This window comes from Melopsittacus undulatus, chromosome 3 (assembly GCF_012275295.1).
Source record: "Melopsittacus undulatus isolate bMelUnd1 chromosome 3, bMelUnd1.mat.Z, whole genome shotgun sequence".
NCBI lineage: Eukaryota > Metazoa > Chordata > Aves > Psittaciformes > Psittaculidae > Melopsittacus > Melopsittacus undulatus.
In genome coordinates this window covers 53,864,076-53,887,625 of record NC_047529.1, presented here as the reverse complement: position 1 = coordinate 53,887,625, position 23,550 = coordinate 53,864,076, and the positions used below count along the sequence as shown (strand labels likewise).

General features: G+C 40.7%; 1 protein-coding gene across 1 annotated transcript; it reads left to right on the top strand.

Moving 5' to 3' along the window:
• The first annotated feature begins 243 nt into the window (after positions 1 to 243).
• On the top strand, positions 244 to 5,324 carry NDUFAF4 (NADH:ubiquinone oxidoreductase complex assembly factor 4). Its single transcript, XM_005145097.3, has 3 exons — positions 244 to 388; positions 783 to 880; positions 3,304 to 5,324. Exons 1-3 carry the CDS (start codon positions 262 to 264, stop codon positions 3,598 to 3,600), a joined length of 522 nt encoding a protein of 173 aa, XP_005145154.1. The 5' UTR covers positions 244 to 261; the 3' UTR covers positions 3,601 to 5,324.
• Positions 5,325 to 23,550: the final 18,226 nt, after the last annotated feature.

The following is a 23,550-nucleotide window of genomic DNA, read 5'->3' as shown; positions in this document are numbered from 1 at the left end:
CCCCGGGCGCTCCGGTCACCCGCGCGGATAGAAAGACCACAACAAGAGCGAGCGGAGCACAAAACACCGCGGGGCACTCTCTCTAAAATCAAAGGGAAAACCGACTCCTCACGAACCCCATTTCCCCTACGATTTTCAGTGGTCTGCTTGCACCCGCTACCGGTCAGCAGCGCGCAAGCGCAGACTCTTCCCCGCTATCAGGGCTCTGCGCATGCGCTGGTGTCCCGCGCAGGCGCAGCTGGAGGGGTGCCGGCGGCGGCGATGGGCGGACGGCTGGCCCGCGTGTTTCGCACTTTCAACGTGGAGAACCGGGCCCGCCGCGAGATTAGCAGGGAGAAGCCCAGGCCCGCACCGCGGCACCCCACCTCCCGGCTGGACGAGCTGCCCGGTGCGTCCTGGCCTCGGAGGCTGCCGGCGGGGCGGGGGGGCAGCGGTGTCTGTGGGCCCAGTGCAGGGCTGCAGCACGGAAGGGCCAGAGCGGATGCTGGGGCGCCGGCGAGCGGCAGGGCCGTGGCGCGTCCTGGTGCGGCGCGAGGCCGGTGACATTGAGCGCGGGGCGGCTGGGCGCGCGGGGCACGCTGGGAGCCGCAGCCGGCGGCGCTGGTTGCTGGGGCGGTTGCCAGGGGCGGGCTCTGGGGCCGGGTGTGCTCCGCGGAGAGCGCTCCTCAGCGCTGGGAGGTGCGGCTCGGCGCCGGCGCTGAGGGAGCCGTTAACCTGGCAGCGCTAACACAGTGAAACGTGTGACTCAGACCTGCCTTCTACCTTCCTTCCTCTCCCTTTAGACCATCCCGGGATAAAAGAAGAAATTTATCGTAAGGACGACAGGCTCCTCACCTTGTTAAAAGATGTTTATGTCCAGTCCAGAGATTCACCTGTGCGGGTGAGCATGTGTCTCTGCAGGAGGCATCCTAGCATCAGCTTTGTGGTCTTCAAACTCGGCAGCAATTCTGTAGGAAGGGAAATGGTCTGTTAGTGCTGAAAAGCTACCTTTTTATATGTATAGTAATAGAATGGTTAGGGATGGAAGGGACATTAAAGATCACCCAGTTCCAACCCCCTGCCATGGACAGGGTCACCTCACACTAGCTTAGATTGCTCAAAGATAAAAGTGATGTTTTCATTATTCTTTCATAGATCAGTAGCACTGACTGTGTTTGACGCTGAGTCTTGAACATGTGACAGATCATGATTGTACAAGTTTTTAAATGCTACACAGTCTTCCTTTTTAACATGCTGTTGATCTTACTTTGTTTCTCACCTGGATTGCCACTTCTGCTTCCCCTAGGGCAGCAGGATGGTTGGCCAACCTTTGCATAAGCACAGGAATTTGCAAGGTGTCTTTCACAGGGTTTTTAGTAGAGACTGGAACTTCTGTGGAAGCATGGATGGGATAGAGGACAAAGACATTGACATTTTAGTCGAGTCTTTAACTGCTGATGTTAATGTCATGCTGTGCAGAGACTTTTCCTAATGTAGCTGAGGAAGTGCCATAGCTAGGGGTTTTTTTCTGCATAGCCTTCTGGATTGTTTGGTGATCAGTTTCCTCATTGCCAAAAGCCGCAGTCTTTGAATTGGAAGGCACAGCATACCCCTTCCAGCATAATACAGACTGGGGTTCAGTCTCCTCTTTTCCACCATGTTACGTTATGGCTTGTGGATTTTGCCTGTTGCATTATTGGACCGCTTTACTCTAGTTGCTTTATTCAGTAACAAGAATTCTGTAATCATCCAGCAGTAATATTCCTGAGCCTAATTAGCCACTTTCATAGTACCTTGTATTCAAGACTAAAAGTATTCAAAAATTCAAAGAGATTTCTGCAGTGTCTCCCTGAAGTTTCCAGGTAATCTCTATCATTAATTTTCATAATAGCATTAAGGGCTCTAGTCTTGAAGTGCCGAAGGTCTGATTTCAGTTTCTTTCAGTATTCATTTATAAGCCTGTCGAGAGAGGAAAAAACCGAAAGGGGAACAATCTTAGTGCTTGATTCCATGTCTTCTCTGAGGTTGCTGCTATTTTAAGTCTTGCTCTTGTGGTGTGTCTGCTTGCAGTTGTTAGGAAGAGTGTGATTAATGTGTTGGCATGGAGGTTGGTGGACAAAACTTCATCTAAAAACTTTGTGCCTTTCCTTATGATATTCTGAATACTTTGTGCATCATATATTTATGTATACATACATATGTGTATATTTGATGCTAGGTCTGTCTGCAGAAAGCGGAAAAGCACCAATATTTAAGTCCTGAAGTGGCAGATACCCAGGGACAGACACTTGAAAGATTGCTCATTATCTGGGGACAGTTCAAGCACAAAGTAAAAGAAACAAATGGAGAATTGGCAGCATCATCAGACATCCTCTGTAGTTTAGAAATGGGTGTGCAATTATAGATGCTGTAGCATCCACATCAGTTTTTTCAGCTTGTGAGTTAATACAGGGTGTCTGGGCTGATCAGTGGCTATGGACTCATCATTTTAAAAGGACTTTTCTTAACTTGAAGAAAGGTTTTCTTTCTCTCTTTTTCCAGTGTCATTTGCTGGTTAATTAATAAAAGACAATATGGGAAAGGCAGATCTGGTTTGGAAATGACTTGAGAGGAAAGAATTCACATGTCTGAACACTGTAGTAGTCATGGGAACTAAACTCTGTATGATGCTGCAGAATCATTTCTTTTTGTCCAGTAAAGCTTGTTCTTTAAACAGAGCAAAAGAAGAGATATCTTTTAGTTGCAAAACTAAAATCTGAAAAAAAAAGGGAGAGGAAACTATGAAAAAGATTTCCAGTGGTATCAGAAGGATACCAGTCTGTAGTGTGATTTATTTTCCTCTTGCCATGAGTCAGTACCAAATATTAGGTTACGTGCATTTACATTTGGCTACCAACACCTATGGTTTGAAAAGCCAGGTTGGATGAAGCCTTCAGTGATATGGTTTAGTGTGGGGTGTCCCTCCCCAAGGCAGGGGGTTTGGAACTAGGTGATCTTAAGATCCTTTCCAACCCTAATTATTCTATGGTTCTATGGCTTGTATGAAGGCCTGGTAAGTCTGTACAACACTCAGAGTTCAGTAGATGGTAACTTTTCAGAAGCTGGGTGGGGTTGACGTCATATGTAGAACGCCTGCGGAAGAACTGACAATTTCTGTGATGTCAATAAGCAAGGCTGGTCAAGCATTATTTTGGGGTTTTAATGCTGTGAAAATATGGAAAGGTAACAGAAAATGCAGTATTTGGGAAAATGGCTTGGCTGCTACAATAAGCACAGTAAATAGAACTGCTGTTAAGCTCTTTTTGTTTTCCTTCCCACAATTAGGTAAAAGATGGAGGTGGTGAACATCTTCCACAGAAACACGAGGAAAAGAGACTTACAAAACTAGGCCACTTGGGAGATGCAGATATTAAGAAAGTTTCCAAAGGCAAAATTTCCATTGTGGAGGCTCTGACACTTCTAAATAATCATAAACTTAATCCTCAAATATGGACTGCAGAGAAAATAGCAGTGGAATACAGTCTGGAACTGAAGGATGTCAATTCTCTTCTGGAATTCTTCATTCCTTTCACTGTGCAAGAGTTTCCTAAAGAAACCAGAAAAGCTATAAAGTCAACATAAAAATAATTACCAAAACCTTGTGTGATCTCACTCGTGTCTTAATTATATTCTTGAGTATATTCAGTGTCTGGAAAGAGTTGGTAATGTATCATCCAACAAGGCTGCTTCCTTATATACCAGTGAAGATGCATTCAAGCAATTCAATTCTATACTGGATGGCTTCATTTAAATACAGCAATTATATGACACAATTTTAAAACCAGAATATAACTAATAAGTTGTATGAGAGCATGTCACACTGATTATCCCATTTGTATGTTACAGGTTCAGTTAAAGTACACAAGTTCGCTGAGAACTTTAACTTATCAGATCACCTTTCTTAGCAAAGACTTCCTGGCCTTCAGCTAAATCAGTGCTCTGAGCGTACTAGCTGTGTCGTTTCATGCTGGTGTTCTTTCAGGGACTTGCTGTCAAGGTCTGTGTATACACAAGCAGCTGAATTTCTTTTGTATAAGAATGGAATAGTATGTATACTTTGTAAAGAAGGCTAACCACAAGATCATTTGGGAAATTAAGCTGTGTCAAACTTAAAAAGAATATGAGCATTTCTGGTGCTGGGACAGTCATGGCTGATGTGTAGCTCCTTTTCCACTCTGTTCTGATTTAGCTTAAATAGCTACACCTTCCCAGGTACTTTCTGTTAGTCAATGAATTTGTAAAGAGTGATGATCTAGCATCTTGCAGCAGTCCCTGGCACCTATTCTGTGAGAAATAGTTCTCGTAATGAATAGGTAACTGTGAAATGCAACTGGATCTACTAATTGGACCAACCAGTTGGTCTTGTGTAAATGTCTGCCTGTCCTGTTACAATAGCCCTTTTTCCCTGCGGAGGCCTTGCCTGACTTACCCAAATGTGGGTAAATCAGGTCCTGCTCATGCACAGCAAGTTACTCACATGCTACCAGATTGAAGTTGAACAGTATCCTTTCCACACCTTAGTAAAGCACAATGCAAAGTGTGAGGTGGTAACAGGTTGTTAAGTCATTGAGGAGGGGAGATAATCAGAATTGATAATCAAAAATGCATTATGGTTGCCTTCATTCAAAAGAAACAAACCCAAATTTATGCAGCAAGCACTAACATTCCTAGTGCCATCACCAAAGGAGTATTAAGAGTGTAGGAGTTAGTAGCAAGTATAGAATGTAACTTTCTGTTATTTTTCTGCTGGGTCTTAGATTTCGGAGTCTGGTAAGCATCTTACCAAGAAGATGGTCAGCTTGGTATTTCATAGCAAGATTCCACTTCTCTCTGAGATGGAACAAGGTATTTATGCTACAGTTTGCTATAGTGTATCCAAGGTTTTGCTTGATTCATTCTGAAGTAGGTAATGGTGTACCTTAGAGCATGACACCTATGTGTGCATTGTATGAAAATGTGAAATTGTTAGTCTTTGGGTGTATGGATTGGGGATAACCCTGTCATTCTTCCTGTAATGTAATGGGGACAGAGCTGTGATCTGAAAATAATGCATCTGAGTTAACATGCCACAATAAGATTTTTTTGTTTTTCACAAAATACTCTGCTTTATAGAATGCTGTATCAGAAATACCTTATTTGAGTACTGTGCATCCTAATGTAATGTTTAAGGTAATATTCAGAAAACAGCTGTGGAATGTATTTGGTACAGATTATGTTATTAATGAAAATGTTGTGATTTCCTTCTTTAAAAATGAATCTTTAATTACATATTGGGGTTGATTAAAAACTCACTACAGTTGGCACCAGACAACAGCTTACCCATGCCCCTTGACTAAAGCAGTATGTATTTGGGCTTATTATTTATGTGTGCCTTTGTGACTTGTGGTGTGGCTATGCCATTTCAGTACTCTGTTTCACACAGAAAGCCCCTGGAGGCATGGGCTACTACTGATTTGTTTACACCCTTTAGCAGCCATGTACTTTGGAGCATTTGGTGTGTATCATGTTCAGTGTTGCAGTCATCTTCAGGACAAAATCATGTCCGTGAGTGAGATAACTGCAAATCTATCCCCAATTCCTCTGGATATATTGGCGAAGGTGGAGAAGCAGGCAGATCTCACAGCAGAGGTGGGCCAGGGATCCATCTCCCTAGAAGCAGGTGAACTCAGTTGCCCAGAAGGCTCCCTTGGAGCAGGGAGTTTCTCCAGCACACCACATTCACTTCAGGAAAATGTGATACCATGCAGTTTGTTGTCAGCATGCTGATTCTTCTGCCTATCACCTGCCCCACCTGCTGTGCAGCATCAGACCTCCATTATGAAGGCATTGCTGATGGTACGGGATCATGTAAAATCTGAACCTTTATCCAAATTATCCATAGTCCAAATGTTTAGCTCTCTTGTCTGTGCAGATACTTTACTTGCCCGAAGTTCACAAGAAGATCCAGAAGCATGAATCTTTGCTCTGGTGGGAAAGACTGTCCTTGATCAAGCACTCTCAACACCACCAACTTGTCCTGTGTAGGTGACTGGACACAGCCAGCCGCAAGGTCGTGGTCAGGTGCGTGCATCAGCTGTGTTCAAGTTAAGTATGTGTTGGAAGATAATGGCTGTCTTTAGGGTTGATGTATACAACAAAGTTATTCTCACTGTTGCATGTTTTCTAGAACTGCTTATTTTCTTCCAGTTCCAGGGAACTCTTATTAAGGTTTTGATTCAGTTTCTAATTGGAAGAATAATGGTGTTTTCTTTACACTTCTATTGTCCTTTCTGTCTGTATTCCTTTCCCATAGCTGTTTGGCTGTCAGCTTAAGGAAAAGGTACTCTTCAAGCAACTGTTTTGAAGAGGTAATTATGGGGAATCTGTGGGAACCTACAATTCAGTTTTCTGGTACTCATATGTGGGGAATTCTTCATGTTTCATTGCCATGTATTTGGTGCACCAAATTGAGCTCATATTTTTTTGGCCGCCATATAGAATCATGACATTTGGTAGAGAACAACCTGCCTCTCTCAAACTGCTTTGTTCCTGCTGGATTAATGTGAAACATATATCAAGTATAAGCTTTGTAAGCCTTTGAGACAGTTGTTTCATTTCTGGTGTAAATGACACATTGTTAGTGAATGTCTTTATGTGTGGTATTATTACACCAGTTTTCCAAATGTCACTGAATAAAGCCAGGGCTACATTGGGCACTGAGACAGAGTGAGTGCACAGGGCAGGCTGAGCCTCAGCTGGAAACGAGGGTTACATTCCTGGTGAGACATCAATTTTAATTTCTTCTGGCAGGTATATTGGAATTCCTGGCTTGATTTTTTCCAAAAAAATGTCTTGGGGGGAATCCTGTAGCTCACTCACATTTTCTGGGACAGTCCCTTTCCTCTAGCCTTGTTCTGTTGTTAAGTCTATACCCAACCTTCTCCAGACAGACTTCCCTGGTATGGAAACTTTATGCAGCTGCACTTTGCTTTTTACTAGCTCACATGGAAATGTTGGTTGTATTCTGCCCTTTCAGTGTCAACAACCTCTTTTATTTCTGCAGAGCTGTCTTGCCTTCTAGGAGCAGCACATCTGCTGAGGTAAAGATGAGAAGACTGAGCACATGTTTTGCTCTACAGAATTTGTGAATAGGATGTAGCTTTTCATACATCTTCAAAAGCTGCTCTTCTGGGATGTGTGAAATTAATCTTATGCTGTCTCACTGTGCATTAATCACAGCTAGGTTCTTTCAGTCTGATGCCAAGACAGCAATATTTGAGTTTTGAGGCAGGAAAGAGTTTTAACTCTGCTTTCTGTGTAGGTTAGTCAGAGAAAACTTCAATATGGAAAGTGAACTTTCTGTAGCCTTCCAGCACAGGGAACTTGTCTTTTAAGCTGTCTCTTTTTACTCAAGGAGAAAAGAAAATGTTTGTATGTAAGAAATGTGTTCTAAATTTACAAAGTGGAGCATTTTATTTCTGTATTGAAAAATCAAGTCAATCTTCAAGTAGTCATAAAACAAGCCCAAAATGCAAAAGTTTTAAGAGACATCTCTCTTACCTTGTTTCATACAAGCATTGTGCTTTCATGTTTGAGATTGCATGAAGCTTCACAGCTCTGTTCTGCAGCCCTTCTAAAGAGGAGTTTTCTGGTTCTCAACCAGATGGTGCCAGTGTTGAACGGACAGCAGGAGAGGCCTGACCATTGCAGGTGAGCTTCAGGTGCAAACAGATTTTGGCATTTCAGAATGTGGCAGTTGAAGGCCAACTGATGTGCTATTAGCAATGAAAACACTGTGTCAGTGCCTGTTGTTATCCAGTCTGTTTCTGGCATTCGCCATGTAATAAATTCTGTAACTTTTCCCAGTTTAGGTGCTGCTGTGTTGTTATCAGAACTAATTGTTTCCCGCTGAAAATAAACCCCCCAAAACATGGATTAATTTCACTTAGAAACTTAACATTAGCTTTCTTGGTCTGAAACAGAGGCTTAGATTTACATAAGGCAACAGCAGCACGTCTCCTGTAGCGTGGTGGAGCCAGTGTGCTAAGGTAGCTCCTGTGGCTCTGTGGGCTTTTGATGGGTCTGCTGCCAGAAGGAGAATTTAAAAACTAAATCCATCAAGGCGGTGGTTCTGTGACTGTTGAGCAGACTCCGCTTTGGGTAGGGGCTACTTCAATTGCTGAAGCTTTGCATTTAGGTGAGATGGGAGAAGTGCTGCTGTATTACCCAGGAAAGAAGTGACTGGGGGCAGGATAGACCCTGTAATCATCTCCTATAAGGATTCCTTGCGCAGGAGTGGAAGACACATGGTGCCTTGTAAGACTGAGGCTCTCAGGCCACTACTTTTTGGAAAGATGATGGAGGTGATGATGTGGTGGAGGAATTCCTACCTTTGAAACAGTTACCCACCGGCAGCCCCACCTGTGAGCTGGGTTCACCCAGGGAATAAGGGATCCCACTGCTGATGAGCAGCGAATGGTGCTGGTAAAAGTGAGATTTGCTCCTGACAGGGTTGCTGTAACTGGAAGCCTGAATGTCAAGTCACAGCTGGGAGCTCTGTTTATGAGAGAGATCTGGGCTCTGAATAAATGACAACAGTGCTGGCACTTTGGATGCAGCTGGGAGTGCAGAGCTGGTTATAACTGCCTGTGTTGGTGAAGGGAAAGAGATCAAGGTGGAGTCTTCAGAGCATTTTCTCTGAGCCAAAGCATGCCCTGTTATTAACCACACAGGGAAAACTGCTCCCAGGAAAATCAACACAACTCAGGTTGTGACTCAAGCAGTTTTGACTCTACCCAGGCCATATGTTGTGTATGAAGTGGGGCCAGAGCACTGTAGCCTGGGTAGCCAGAACAGTGTTGAGCTTCTGTATGGACAGGTCTGTTGGGAGTTGTATTTATGTTGCATGTGTATCACACTTGAATGCCTCCTGCCCCGGTCTCTGGTGTTTGTAGCACAGCTCTGTAACCTAAAGGATGCCAACAGGCTTGACAATTAGGTCTCTCCTCTTAAAGTGGAGATATGGATTTGCATCCCTCTTAAGGTGAAGCAGAAACTGAATGTTAGGTAAGAGTCCAGCTTAGCTGTCTCTGTGCTGCTCAGACCTGTGGATCTTATTCTGGTGGTGTAATTCCTCACACCATGAATTTCCTTTGGGAACACCAAATGTAGCAGAACTGGAGTCCCTCTTGGTGGGGCTGAGGTGGTGAAGTGGTAGGGGCTGTAGCACACCGGGTGGTGGAGGGTCTCAATGCTGCTCAGGGAGGGAAATCTTGCTTGTCCTTCCAAACCCTGTCCCCATTTCTGCAGCCCACCTCCTCTCCTTTTGCTAGCTCAGGCAATTTTGGAGACCACTTTATGAAGCACTTTAATTCAGTAACACAGAAAACAAATCAAAACAGCTATATTTAAAACTTGAGAAGGAGAAACAGTATATCGTTGTCAGCATCCGTGGCCGTCCTTTGGCTGAAGGCAGGATATATCCAGATTCTATTATCAACTGTGTCCCCTGGAGAAGCAGTTTATTAAAATTGTGTATGTTTTTTGCACACAATTTAGGGGCAAAAAGCTGAACAGAGGTACCAAAGTGTTTCTGTGAATTTTTGAATACATTATCCCCAAGTTATTTGATTTGGGATGGGAAAAGCATACTCTAAAGCCTGGTTTTTATATTGTAATAAAATATGTTGGCATGGTGGTATGAGATGACATTTATTTCTGAGAACAATTCAAGCAATGCAGAATGTTCAGACACCAACAATATCCCTTGCTTTGCCAAACGAGGATTTTTTTTTCTGTGATCAGTCTCAAACAGAAATGCTGGGAATTCTGTTAAACAAAAGTTTGGACCATCCTAGTTACTACCATTCCCACCCTTACCTAAATCCAATCCTTCCACACTCCCTACTACTCGCTTGGTGCCTATCACCTGTCAGGTTCCTAGTCCTGTCTCACAGATCGGCAATTAACTGTGTACAATGAGTGAGGCTGATTTACTGTCTACCTAAAGCTACAGTGAAACTGGAAGGCATAGAAAGTGCATTGAATAGCAATGAATCAAAGCAAAGCAGGCTACTGAAGATGTCTTTAGGAAGAAATAATGCCACTCTATTGGCTTTGCTCCTCCACAGAGGAAGAAACTGGGAATAAATTCATACCGTGCTCTGCCTTTCTCAATTAACTGTCACCAGTTAAAGATTTCCTGTGTGGAAATGAATTCACAGATGTCGGCACTTAACAAAGATAAATTCCATCCGCTCACTTCTATACATGCAATACTTCAATATTAAACATTTATTTTTATGTTGCAAAGTTCTCATTAATGTAGCAATTTGAGAAATTGAGCCATTTTTCTTGGAACTCTCTCAGTAGGTTGACATTTACTCATGGTTTCTTAACCCTTGTGAAAGAAATGTACTACTTTGTACATTTTGGATAAAAATTATTTGGATTTTATCATGGACACATAGCTGTGATTAAAAGCTGAGAAGATACAGCAAAAAGCAAGTCTGGTCTTTCAGCAAACAACATCAATACCTGTTTGTGATGTACAGGGTCCATGACATATATAATTCTCTAGACTTCAGAAAGTGGTGAAACTGCAATGTTTTGGAGACACCCTAAGGGAAAATGATAGTTTTACTGACAAAGGCATATAGGAAACCCTTGTTGGACTTTTATCCTTGACATTTTGTGTTTTCTGTAATTCTGCTGCTCTGGAGCTTGTTACAGAACTCACCCCTTGCTATAACACTACGTTCTAGCATATAACATGTAACTTTGCAAAAAAAAAAGTGCAATTAATTCTCAGCCAAGAGCAAAAGTTTGAGCTGAGTGAGAGCCCCGGTACCCAAATCCCCTTGTCTTTGCCGCAACCTAAAACAGTGCTTTGAGAAATACAAACTGCTCCCTCTGTCTCAGCTGCTGAGTACTTCCGAAAATGAAAATCTAAATGCAGTTAAAGTCAAAATGCAGAGCACAGTATTAATACTTATTACATAGGGCTTTTGATGTGTTATTAATCCTTTCTGTCTTGAACTTAGCCCAGACTCTGTGACAATTTCCATTACTCTTTTTTTAACAATACGAAAGGCCTTTGCTAAAACAATCCTTTGTCCTTGATGAAATGATAGCACCTCCTTTACCTTTGCCTGCACAGATTATCTCAGCTTCCTCAATGAGGGAGGAAAACAGTAGACAAAAACATTTAAACGTCAGATTGAAGAATGTAAGATTTTCAAATGCTACGTCCTTCCCACACTGGGCAGAAGACAGATACATTGCAATGTTGCATTTGTGCGATCTTGAGCAAAGGTTTGTTTCAAGTGGAAGATGACTTGAATCTGAGATAATTTCACATGCTGCTAGTTTCAGTTTATTTCCATGATAAGGAAAAATGATTACTTAGATAAAAATCCAGTGTGCTTTGGTCAATCTGTTTCTATGGTTGCAGAGTGGTATCTAAAGATTCAGCTGAAAAAACGTGGCTTAAGGATGAGAAAATGGCTTATCTCTTTCACCCCTTCACTATATACACTAGACAAAAATGGAGTTCCAGGCTGCAGAGGAGATACAGGCAGATGATTTTGTTGCAGAATCCTTGCAAATAACCCCTGTCCACAAATAAAACCTTTCCGAAGTCTTGCTGAGTCCACATATGCTGCAGGTGACCTCTTTTTCTTTGATGTTGTTGGCTAGAATGCTTTTAAGTGCCCCCTGAGATTTATAAGAGTATCATGAGATTTACACGGAGGAGGGCTCAGGGGACCTGACTGTTTTTTTTGGCAAGGTGACTTACCAGGATGCACCTAAATGTAAACAATGAAAACAAGAACAGTACTTGTTTTGGCTGTGTTCTGCAAGGACACTTCACCCCACAGCTTTTAGAGAAGTCATCACGCAAAACTTAATTTACTGCTATGTTTTTCTCTGGTTTTCTATTAGAAATAATATTGTCTTATTTTTTTTTTCTGAGGTCTGCTAGCAGCAGAGTAGGAATAAAAAATAAGTATAATATAAGCGATTAATCATGAATGTTCCTGGGTGTGCTTTTCTACATATGCATCTCTTCCCATGCTACAATAACATTTCTGTTTCACTTTTTAATTTTATTTATAAAATTGCAGACCATTAGGAGCATCTGTAATTTCTGTAATACTTTCTGAGCTTGTCCTTAGTCTATCAAGGTTACAGAAAGGCAACTGGACTGGAATAATCAGTACTGGAGGCTTACTGACCTGCAAGAGGTGGATGACAGTTTTAACAGGGGCTGGGTGACCTCCAAGTCAAGTGCAGTTAGGCATCTAGGCATTAGTGATCTAATGGTTATAGAGAAGAGGAATGATCTTGGTGGAAGGAGAAAAACTGAGTAGTTCATTTGGGAAAGAGGCAAAGCATTTGCTACATTAAAACATTAAGCACCATATTGTACATATTTTTGAATTCATGGAATCACAGAATAATTAGATTGTAAAGGATTCTTTATTTTGTACAGCTGAGCTTTGAATACCTCCAAGGCTGGAGATCCCAAAACATGGGCAACCTGTTCCAGTGCTTAACTGTCTTCATGGGAAAAGTAATTTGTTATGGCTAGGCAAAATTTCCTCTTGTAGTTTGTGACTGTTACGTGTTCTGCTGCATGCCTCTGGGAAGAGTGATTCCATATTGCCTATGCCTGGCCAAACGTCTCTCAGCATCACCAGAACATCCATCCATCCATCCATCTGTGCTTTACCACTTTGATTGATTCCACCCATCTATGCTTTAATCCTTTGATTGGAATTACATCCTTCCGATTCCTGTTCCTACTTGGAGCTAACTCTGCCACATCATCTATAAGACATGAGTGGAGAGAAAAAGTATTAAAATATAGCTGAAAAAACAAAGGGATTGTTTAACAGAATACAGATACACAATTTAAGGATTATTCCTGCAATAGTAACATCATTCTTCCTGCCAGCTTTTGTGTTTTCACTGCATATACTTAATACCAGGCAATGCATCTGTCTCTGAAAAGTAGCAGCCAGGGCAGTGGGTGGGAGGACAGGGAAACAAGAGTGAAAATACAAACAAAACTTATCTCTGGTTTTGCTCTGTGGTTTAGCAATGGAAATAACATTGCCTTATTTTATTTAATGAACAGTAATGTAGAAAAATCACATGTAAACACACAGCTGCTCCTCTTCCCTTAGCAATTCCTCTGTAGCAGCATTTTCTGGTAATAAAGACACATTACAGTCAGAGCACTTACAAAATAAGTTGTTTCCATTTCTTGCAAGCTTAAAACATCCATAGTTGTTACCCATTTTCTAGTGCCCCTACCTTTATGATTGGACACAAGTCTGTTATAGGATCAGCTTTATAATTTATGATTCTTTGATTCTTGGTTTTGATGGTATTGATACACAGGCACAAGTGAGTTGACATTTTTCTTTCAAGCCTCCCACATTTCACAAAGATACCACACAAAAAATTGCACATGGTTTCTTTATGCTTCAGGTCTACATCAGACATCTGAAGAAATCTGGGGATAGTGGCTGACACCTCTACTTTTTTAATCATTGACTTAGCAGCATACACCAAATGGTTGTCATTCTATCACTTAAATCACTCCAGAAAGAGTCTGATGGTCCTGTAGCATATCCGTGTTTGTCTTTCTGGAAGGTGCTCATCTTAAGTTCAAGTCAGTGATAAAAGGAAGCTGAAAAATTCTGACTTGCCACAGGAAGACTCTGGAAGAACCAATGAACTTTAGCCTGTGCCAATGCAGAGGGCACTGTTGCCCTCATCAAGGGAATGGGATGAGGGAGGCCGTCTAGTGCTGATCCTTCAGCTTAAGTATATGAATATTTACATAAATGGTCAGGTTTCTACCAATGATGCATGTGATCAAACGTATGCACAATTAGGTCTTATGATCAGCACTGAAGCTTCTATAAATGTCTCAGAAATAAGGCTAGGTCAGTTAAGATCCTGTTGTTCACTTTTTCTTTGTCCAAGGGATGAAAAACATTCAAATATACTCTTTTATGAAAGTGTGAAGTGGCCCTTTGTGAAGATTTCCAAGTAGTGAAAGGCATGATAGTGCTCTGATCATGTGTATTGATCTGACCATGTGACAACACTCTTAAAGTATATATGATCTTAATAAAGTCAATTAGTCTAACACTGTAGAGACTTCCTTTTAACACACACTGATAAGCATTATGCTGTGTTAAGAAATCTCTCACACTATACATCCCAAGTCAGTAAATGACAGTAAACTTTACAGAAATGTTGCTTATAGACAAATACGATTTCTTTCTGCACAAGGGAGAAAGACATGTACACATACATACTCAATATTATCATTCTAATATTAGCATAATAGCTTAGATTTTGGGAGCAGCCTAAGCTTTACTCAAGTGTGTTAAGCTACATTCAAAAGACATAATATTCCTGGTGGGTTTTTTTTTTTACAATCTCCTAAGAGACAGATTGTAAAATCTCTGGATCATCAACTTGTGCTGTGTTAGATGCTGGCTCTGTTGTGTGGATCAGTTAGATCCCAGGTAAGTAGAGACATTTCACCTGCCTGTATTGAGAGAAGCATCTGCAAGTGAGATGAAAAAGAAGCATGGCCAGATTGAGGGAGGTAATTTGCTCTTATGAGACCCCACCTGCAGTGCTGTGTTCAGCTCTGGGGCCCCCCAGCACAAGAGGGATGTGGACCTGCTCAAGTGAGTTCAGAGAAAGTTATGAAGGTGATCAGAGGCTGGAGCACCACTCCTGTGACTACAAGCTGAGAGAGTTGGGCTTGTTCAGCCTGGAAAAGAGAAGACTTCAGGGAGACCTTATAACTCTTTCCTTCCAGTACCAAAAGGGGGCCTACAAGAAAGCTGGAGAGGAATTTTTTACAAGAGCATGTAGGGAAAGGACAAGGGGAAATGGCTTTAAACTGAAAGAGGGGAGATTCAGACTGGATATAAGGAAGACATTTTTGATGACGAGGGTAGTGAAACACTGGGACAGGCCCAATGCATTGGTAGATGCCCCATCCCTGTGTACATTCAAGGTCAGGTTGGACAGGACTCTGAGCAACCTGATCCAGTTGAAGATGTCCCTGCTCACTGCACGGAGGTGTTGGACTAGATGACCTTTAAAGGTCCCTTCCAAACTATTCAATGATTCTATGAAAGTCAGCCTAAAACACATACCATCGAGAATGAGAAAGCAGCAATGCTTTATCTCTTTTCACTCGTTATTATAAATAAACTGGATCCTCATCCAGATTTGCCGCACAAGGTAGATATCAAAGATTTTTATAATACTGTTTAGTGTTTAGAAAATATTTAATCACTGCAGAGTGCAATTTACATTATTCCCATTTTTCATGCCAACATGATTTGTATGGCAGCCAATGTATGCTAATTAGAGAGTTTCCTAAATAATTTTTGTCAGTGTGCTGCCCTAACATGACTTAAAATACAGCTTAATGTATTAAATGTATTAAAACTGTTTCACTTCCCATTATATAGCAGGGAGTAATTTGCTATTAACAGCAAGTGTTTACGACAATCTTTAGATGCATATATTCTAATTAAAGTGAACATCCAACATGCTGGCCAAGGATGAGTCATACTTTACAACAGCTCTACAGGGAAGGAGATCTGAGTTTTGTATTCTAAAGCAATGGCCAACAAGAATAAATTGTTTTCTTTTGTGTGAAATGCATTTTGTGCTGCTTATTGCACGCTTAAAGGATGGATTAGTGGAAATGAAAGTATGAAGACTGGGCACACATACTACATGGGACAAGGACAGAAGCTGCAATGGAGGGCTTCAGGGAAGGCTATTTCAAAACTTGGTTGATTAGGTTTTGTTGCTAAGCAGAAAGCCTACTCTGTGCATTTTTATCACTCAGGAACAAGATATGCCATTCTAGTTACCATGGTTTCCATTCAGCCACAGTGCCCTCTTAGAAAAGAGGCAACTTTAGTTTTACATTCACTACAGCTATTCCTTAGGTATCTTAAAACCAGAATTGCAACTTTAATTTTCTATGGACAGATCATCATGATTTGGTTCTTGAACTGTACTATCACAGATCTAAAATCACCTCCTGTCACCCAAGAGAGTCTTGAAAATAAACACCTTCACAGAGATGCCTTCTGTCAAAGAGCACTAAACCTTTTGAACATCACAGGTTATGACGCACCCTGACAGTGGATGCATTGTGCAATTCTAACTTGGCACCAGATGGTACTGTCACATTACTAGTGGACAGGGATGGACTGAGGACCTGGAAGAGGCTGCCAGGAACCTCCAGCAGCCACCGCTAGCATCCTGCCCTGCTAACAGGAGGGCACGCTTTACCACTGTGATGGATGAGGTGAAGGAAAAGAAGCCCACAGTGTGAGTGCAGTCCTCTCGCAAAAGGAGTAGTCACTTGTATTCTCATGAAAGAAGAATGAAAGCATTTTGAACACAGTATTTATTCTGAAAGTGCCAGTCTAGATCAAAAGCTTCTGATTTCTGCACCTTGCAACAGCTCTGGAAAGCACAATGCACAGTGGCCCACTCTCTAGCAAGGGCCCTTAGCTATATTTAAATCACACAACATTCCATGTGATACTTTCCTAGGACAATGTACAGTAAATTAGTTTAGGCAATACAGAAAACATGCAAAGAAGCAAAATATGAAAGGGGGTTGATCTCTTCTCCCAAGTAACAAGCAATAGGACAAGAGGAAATGACCTCAAGTTGCACAAGGGGAAGTTTAGACTGGATATTAAGAAAAAATTCTTCACTGAAGGAGTTGACAAACATTGGAAGAGGCTGCCCAGGGAAGTGGTGGAGTCACCATACCTGGAGGCATTTAAAAGGCATGTAGATGTGGCACTGAGGGACATGGTTTAGTGGTGGACTTTGCAGTGCAAGGTTAATGCTTGGACTGGATGATCTTAAAGGTCTTTTCCAACCTAAACAATTCTATGATTAATGCTATTAGAACAATAGCTAACGTTTTCTTTTTTTAATGAATTTTCACTTTTTCTATGCAGCCATGGTGTTCTCAGCATATGATGAACAAAGACAGCACAAGCTGGTCTTTATGTAGCAAACTGCATGTGAAATGACAGATGAAATATACTAAGACAAGCAGGACAATCTCATTTTTAAGTATCTATTGAAACAACCAAGACTGAAATATTTAGTCTTACCAAAGCCAATTTCAGTAGGCTTCAGAGTCAGATCACAATCACAGAACAAACCTCTTTGTGATTATCTGACCCATCACTATTTCCAACTTCCAGTAACTGAAATGAGGCTCCATTTATATTTGTCACTAGAAACTGCAAGGAAAAACACTCCCTACTCTGACTGTCCTTCTTTCTCCTATCTCTATAGCTGATTAGAGTCATGGTAAATGTGTAGTAAATAACCACTGGCAAATGTTGACAAGTTAATTGGGCTCATAACTGTGAAGGAAATGAGACAGTTCTGCAACTGTTTAGATCAGCTTTGTCAGAAGTAAGTCAGTTACAAAAGGCGACACATTCAATTCCACAAGGAACACATGGAGAATAAATCAACTTTCTGGCTCGAATTACAGTGCAGGAGGGATAATTAACGTAGCAAACATGTACTTAGAAACAAAAACCTTTCTTAGGCACAAACACAAACAAAATTAGACTGAAAATTAATGCTGAGTACTCAAAAAATATGAAAAAGGAATATTGAATAAAACAACAGTATTATTTTGAGATGTGAGAATTTACATTCTTAGTGGGGATTGAGAAGTGTAGCTTTGAGCAGACTTAAAAAACATATTGTGAAGATGCTGATGGCTCACTAGGCATCCAGTTGTTCCCCAATGCCAATGAACAACTACTGAGCTGTTTCCATCTATTTGTTCCACAGTCCCCATATGCCTGGTAGGTGGATTACATGCATGTGCAGTCTGGCAGGCCTGCTTCAGTTAGAAATGTACACGAATCAGAGCTACTTATAATGATTAGAAGTCATATGAAAAACCTAAGGTGAGTTTTGACATCTGGATCGATAGAATTCAACTCTTTAATACAACTGTCCTGTACCAAATTTTGCCAACTGTGTGTTCAGCTAAGTATAGACTGGCAATTTGTTCTTCTTGCTACCTATCCTCTCAGGTATTATAAACCCGTACCTCGTTTAAAACCTAGCAATAATATACACTGTGCTAATTAAAATATGTATGACATTTCAAGTCTACCTAGGTAAAATAAACTTGGGCAGGTGATGTGATATATTATTGAGTTTTACAAAAGTCACTTGTTAACAAAAGCTTGGTTTCCTTGTTCAGCATGCCATTGAATGTTCTTAATAATTGAGGGCACTTTGGAACAAAGGACATACATTTGGAAAAAAATAATATCTTCACTTTGGAGTCACCTAATCTGTAGGAGTTTATTGAAGTGTTCTTGGAAGGCAGAGTGAGGCTATAACAAAATCTAAGTTATTTCTCATCTGTAACAAATGGCTCCAAAGAGGTAGAAATTACAATATTATCAGTCCCAAGCACAGGAAAGTTTTGTGTCCCAGTTGCCAAGAACTGTATCACTGCCCTCAAGCATCAGGGAATTTTAAGAGAAATAATGGGGTTCATGGGATTATTGGATTTACAATTATTGAACTTTCGCTGCAGACTTTTAATCTTCTCTCTAAAATCATAAGGCTTAGAAACTTTCATTAAAAACCAGAAGGAAATAAGGCTTTTCATCCACTAGCAGGACTGAAGGATTTAAAATTTCTTGAGCAAAAATAAGGTAATGTATTTTTTTTGTCCCTGATAGGGAGAATAGGAAAGTTAATGTAAATTCCATGGTATCTTAATCAGATATTGAGGACTGGTTTGGATAAAGGCTTTCCACTGTATAGTTAGGCATTTTCTTCAGCATTTGTTTCTTACCATTTTCACAAAAGAGAAAGACAGAGTAGCTCATATATTCTACAGATGGAATATATACCTATGGATGGTATTATGCCCCAGATATCCAGAAACCACACTGCTGATCCAACATAAAGTTTATTGTTGGCAGAGAATAATTTCAGTATTTCTACTCAAGAAGATATTGCTTTTTAGAGATGCCTGAAATAATTCCATATATTATCTGTATGCTACTTTGGATTACTACTAAATAAAGGTATTACATAAATCTGCAGTGGTGGTGTTCATTATGAAAAGCCTGCAGTAAATTACCAAAGGAGTTTTTGTCTAAACTAACTGATCTTTACTTCCTCTGCATTATTCCACAGGAAATTATGGCTTTCAATAGTTTATGGTTATTCCGAGCTCTTCCTTTACCCCTATTTTCATACTTTATATAATCTGAGGCACGACCACTCTGGTGATCTAATGTAATCTGAAATGAAATGATGTAATGCTTCCTTACTTCAAAATAGATAAGAAGTTTTAGGGAAAAACCCAAACCTGTCTATTGATCAAACAATTTCAAGTGAGAGACAATCCTGCATAAACCTTAGCAAATTACTGCAGTAATTTACTACCTTCATGGTTCAGGAACTGAGCTTTATTTCTAGACTGATTGTGGTAAGCTTTCAACCATTTATTGCCTCTTCTTTAGCCACTATTTACGGTACTGAAAACAACTGTATTTCCCATGAAGATACTTACAAATTGTGTGTTGTGGTTTAAAACCCAACTACCGTCTCCCTCTCACCACCACCCAACCCTCCCCCCCCTCCCGGAGGGATGGGGAGGAGAACTCCCACGGGTTGCGACAAGAGCAGTCCAGTAACTAAGGTATAACACAAATCACTACTGCTATCACCAATAAAAACAATGATAGAGGAAACAAACAAGGAGAGAGAATACAGTATCACCCACTGAAATGAGCCCAACTCGGAAGACAGCCAGCCTGAGCCCTTCCGGCCAACTCCCAGTTACCTCCCCGGGCATGATGTGCTGTGGTATGGGATACCTCTTTGGCTAGTTTGGATCGGGTATCCTGTCTCTGCTTCCTCCTGGCCTCCTCTCCTTCCCTGGCAGATCATGAGACTTACAAAGTCCTTTATCAGAGTAAACATTTGAGCAGTAACTACAAACGTAAGTACTATCAACACCATTCCCAGACTGAAAGTCAAAACACAGCACTGCATCAGCTACCAAGAAGGAGAAAAAAATGACTGCTACTGCTGACCCAGGACATTGTGATTTAATATAACAACATCATCTTTGTAATGCATATACAAAGAATTCACACAGAATTAGTCTAGCAACTGTTGAAGAAGGATAGGAAATACCTCTGGAACTACAGTTGTCAGGAAAATGACAGGCCTACTCAAAACATCAACTATTCCAAAAGAGACACTTACAGTAACTCTAACATGAATCCTGCCCTGCTTGCTCTGTTGAAGAAAAACACCCTGGAGGCTGTAGAAGTCATTGTGTTTTCACACTCTGCAGACTGTTCAGAGTCTTGCTATATCTCTTAAGTACACTGATGTTACCATGTCAAGCTGTGACTGAAACACTTTCTATTAAAGCTGAAACTAACACCGTGATACAGTAGACCTTTTCCATTTCTAGCTTCTGTACGTTCCCCTGTAGGCTGGAACTTTGCAAAAGGGCATTAAATAGCAAACAGGTTTTGAGAAATGTGTAGCTACTGTGCGCTGTCAGTCCTTTTAATGTATAATTAAAGTGTGGAACTCATTGCCATAAGACGTTATGGAGGTCAAAAGTATAAGTAGATTAAAAAAAGAAGCTTAGAAAAAGAAACCCCAAAACACAACACTGAAGTGAAAGTCCATGTGTAGCTGTTAAACACAGCAGTCAGGATGTAACATCAAGGATGAACAAGTGGAAACTGCTGGAAACCAAATGTAACCATTTGGTACATGACCTATTTCTTATGCTGCTCCTGTAAGCATCTACTGCTCACCCTTAAGAAGAATACAGTGGGCTGAAACATGCCAGCATGAGTGCCATGCTAAAGCTGTATGGTAGCTTTCTGGTTTACTCACCAGAACGAGATGTTCATTGGTCAAGGTGCCAAACACCCATCCACCAACACGTGAGCACTTTCAAGGACCAGCAATGTGATACTGAGGCATCCAAACAGGCTAAGAAGAAACAGGCCTTAGGGCAGTGTGAGTTCTAGCAGTTCTTGAGTTAAATCCACAACTCTGTATTGTCAGCTGATTTTCCTGCCCTCTATCAGGTATTTCTCAGTCTGCCACAGGAAAACATCCAAGGATGCATAAGACTGGAAGCAAACTGTTTTCACCCTGTCCAGAAATGTTGCAAATTTAATATTTCCAAGGTCCTTGCTACACAGAGATTATCATTCAGATTGCAGCAGAAATAACTGGTTGCATAAAGACAGCTACTGAGCTGTGTCAGATAGTCACTACAGAAATGGCAGGAACTGTTGTCAGAGTTCACTTACCTCTGGAGCTCAGCTGTGGACCAGTCTCTGTGAGCACTTCTAATCTACTTCTGCACAAAGTCAGCTGGTGTCGTTTAACCTATTGCTTAATGTATTTTCAGTTAATCTTGGCTGACCTTTTGCTGAAGCAAATAAGAAACACTTGTACGAACCTTTCTGCCTGCTCAGCTGTGATGAGAGTGCCCTCCAGCAGAAAAACACTCATGTCTAAAACTTCCACAGCTGCTTTCACAGAAGTTATTTAACACAGCTCAGTAAGACTTCACCCCCTGTACAGGCAAGGTGTATCAAAGCAGAATTTGGATTTTCTACCTCTAATCGCTAAGACAGAGCTGTAGCTATGTCCCCACACAGAGAGCAGGATGCTCAGGCTGTAGAATTCAGGGATTTTTTTTTGTTATTCTGCACAAGAAAGAAAAACTCCAGGCTGTGTTGCAGCCTTCTGATTAAATTGGCAGAGCTGGAAATCACAGATGTCAACTTTGCACTGAAAAGAGTTCATCCCACAGTGACTTCTGCTGAAAAGCTGTTCCAGAACCTGATTCTTCTGATGATTAGAAGTGCTCTAAATTTCAAGCCTAAATTTATTCATAGCTCTTCTCCCTCCTTGGTGATTGCCTTCTCATTGCCTGTGTATTTATAGGCATCAATCATAGTATTATAAAGGACTTTATATAGAGCAATCAGGAGAAGTATGCTTTAGTAAACATGATCTGAAATTGAAAAAGGATGGTTTTATTTTCCCAAGTTTGTGGTTTAAAATATATCTTTGCTGTAACCACCTCCTCTGTGCATTACAAAAGGAGAAAAATATATCAGAGCTGGCATCAGCTGGACTATTTACAGACAAAAAAGGAAAGGAGCATGCTGCTCATTAACTAAAGGTTGATTCTTCAATCATGTTTACTTTTAATAAGACAGAGATGCTTTAAAATGACATAGAGCTTTCACATAAATAATACTCTTCCCCCCAGTAATCAGCATTTGCAAGCATAGAATAGTGTCAAATTATTCTTTTTTTAAATTCTATTTTACTTATTCTTTGCATATTTCTCACCTCCCCAAAATATACCTAAAACCAAAACAAAAAAACAACAAAAAATCCCCCACACCATCAGGTACTTTTATTTGCTAGAAAAGTGATTTAAAACATCTGTATTTTTAAAACAGGAAACTAAAATAGTGAGGAGCCTTATAAAAGAATAGCCTGCTGTCTGTGTGATTGCCTTTACAGTTGCCCTACACGTGGAATAGGCAATAATTAACGTGCCAAGCAAAATGTAATATGCAAAATGTCTGATTGCTAAAAAGCCATTACTTCTCTAAGTAAATGGATAAGGGGCAAAAAGAAAAAAAAAAAAAGGTATTTCTCCAGGCTGTATCTGTTTGTTTGACTTCTAGTCCAAAGCCTTAAAGTCAAAGGGTGCATCATATATATGCACACATACACACACAAACAGTTCAATGTCAAGAAGTCTCTAATAAAAACTTCCCAAATGTTCACTTTTAGCATTTGTGCATATAAACGTTAGAAATGGAAATTAAAAAAAAAGAAATAAAAACTTAAGAAGATCACAATGATGTTTAAGGAGCACCCATTCCCTTCCTCCTTATATAATCAGCATGGAGATCCCCAGCCACAAAGGAAGCAGCTGACTTGTCACCAGGACTCAGGTACTACTTCAAAGGTACCTAATTTGCTCTCTCTCTGCTGTCTTCTTATCTAGATTCTACTTCTACATCATTTTCATCTAGTCTACCTCATACCAAAGATATGATTGATACTATTTAAACAAGAATTCCACTTCATTTGAAGTAGAGTTCTTCCTTTGGAATAGCCAAGCACTGGGACCAGCAGACATTCATAAATTATACAAGAAATTGTAAAAGTAATCATTCACAGGATTCAGAACGAAATTCTGAATATGCATAGGTTAACATCAATTCTGAAAATTAACTACACTCTTTAATTGGCTAAATGAGTTGGCTTGCTCTGAAGCACATGGATTGTCACATAGCATTGCCAGATCTAACAATCAAATATAACTCAGAAATGTTAGCTACTGAGACTGAAGTTTTCCGAAATCACTGGATGAATTTGTAGTAGCATTCAAGCAAGAGGCGA

Excerpts from the sequence above, each read along its gene's own strand:
- NDUFAF4 (XM_005145097.3), top strand. The coding sequence starts at position 262 with ATGGGCGGACGGCTGGCCCGCGTGTTTCGCACTTTCAACGTGGAGAAC. Across the intron at positions 389-782 it reads CCGGCTGGACGAGCTGCCCG|ACCATCCCGGGATAAAAGAA; the intron begins GTGCGTCCTGGC and ends CTCTCCCTTTAG. Across the intron at positions 881-3,303 it reads CCAGAGATTCACCTGTGCGG|GTAAAAGATGGAGGTGGTGA; the intron begins GTGAGCATGTGT and ends TCCCACAATTAG.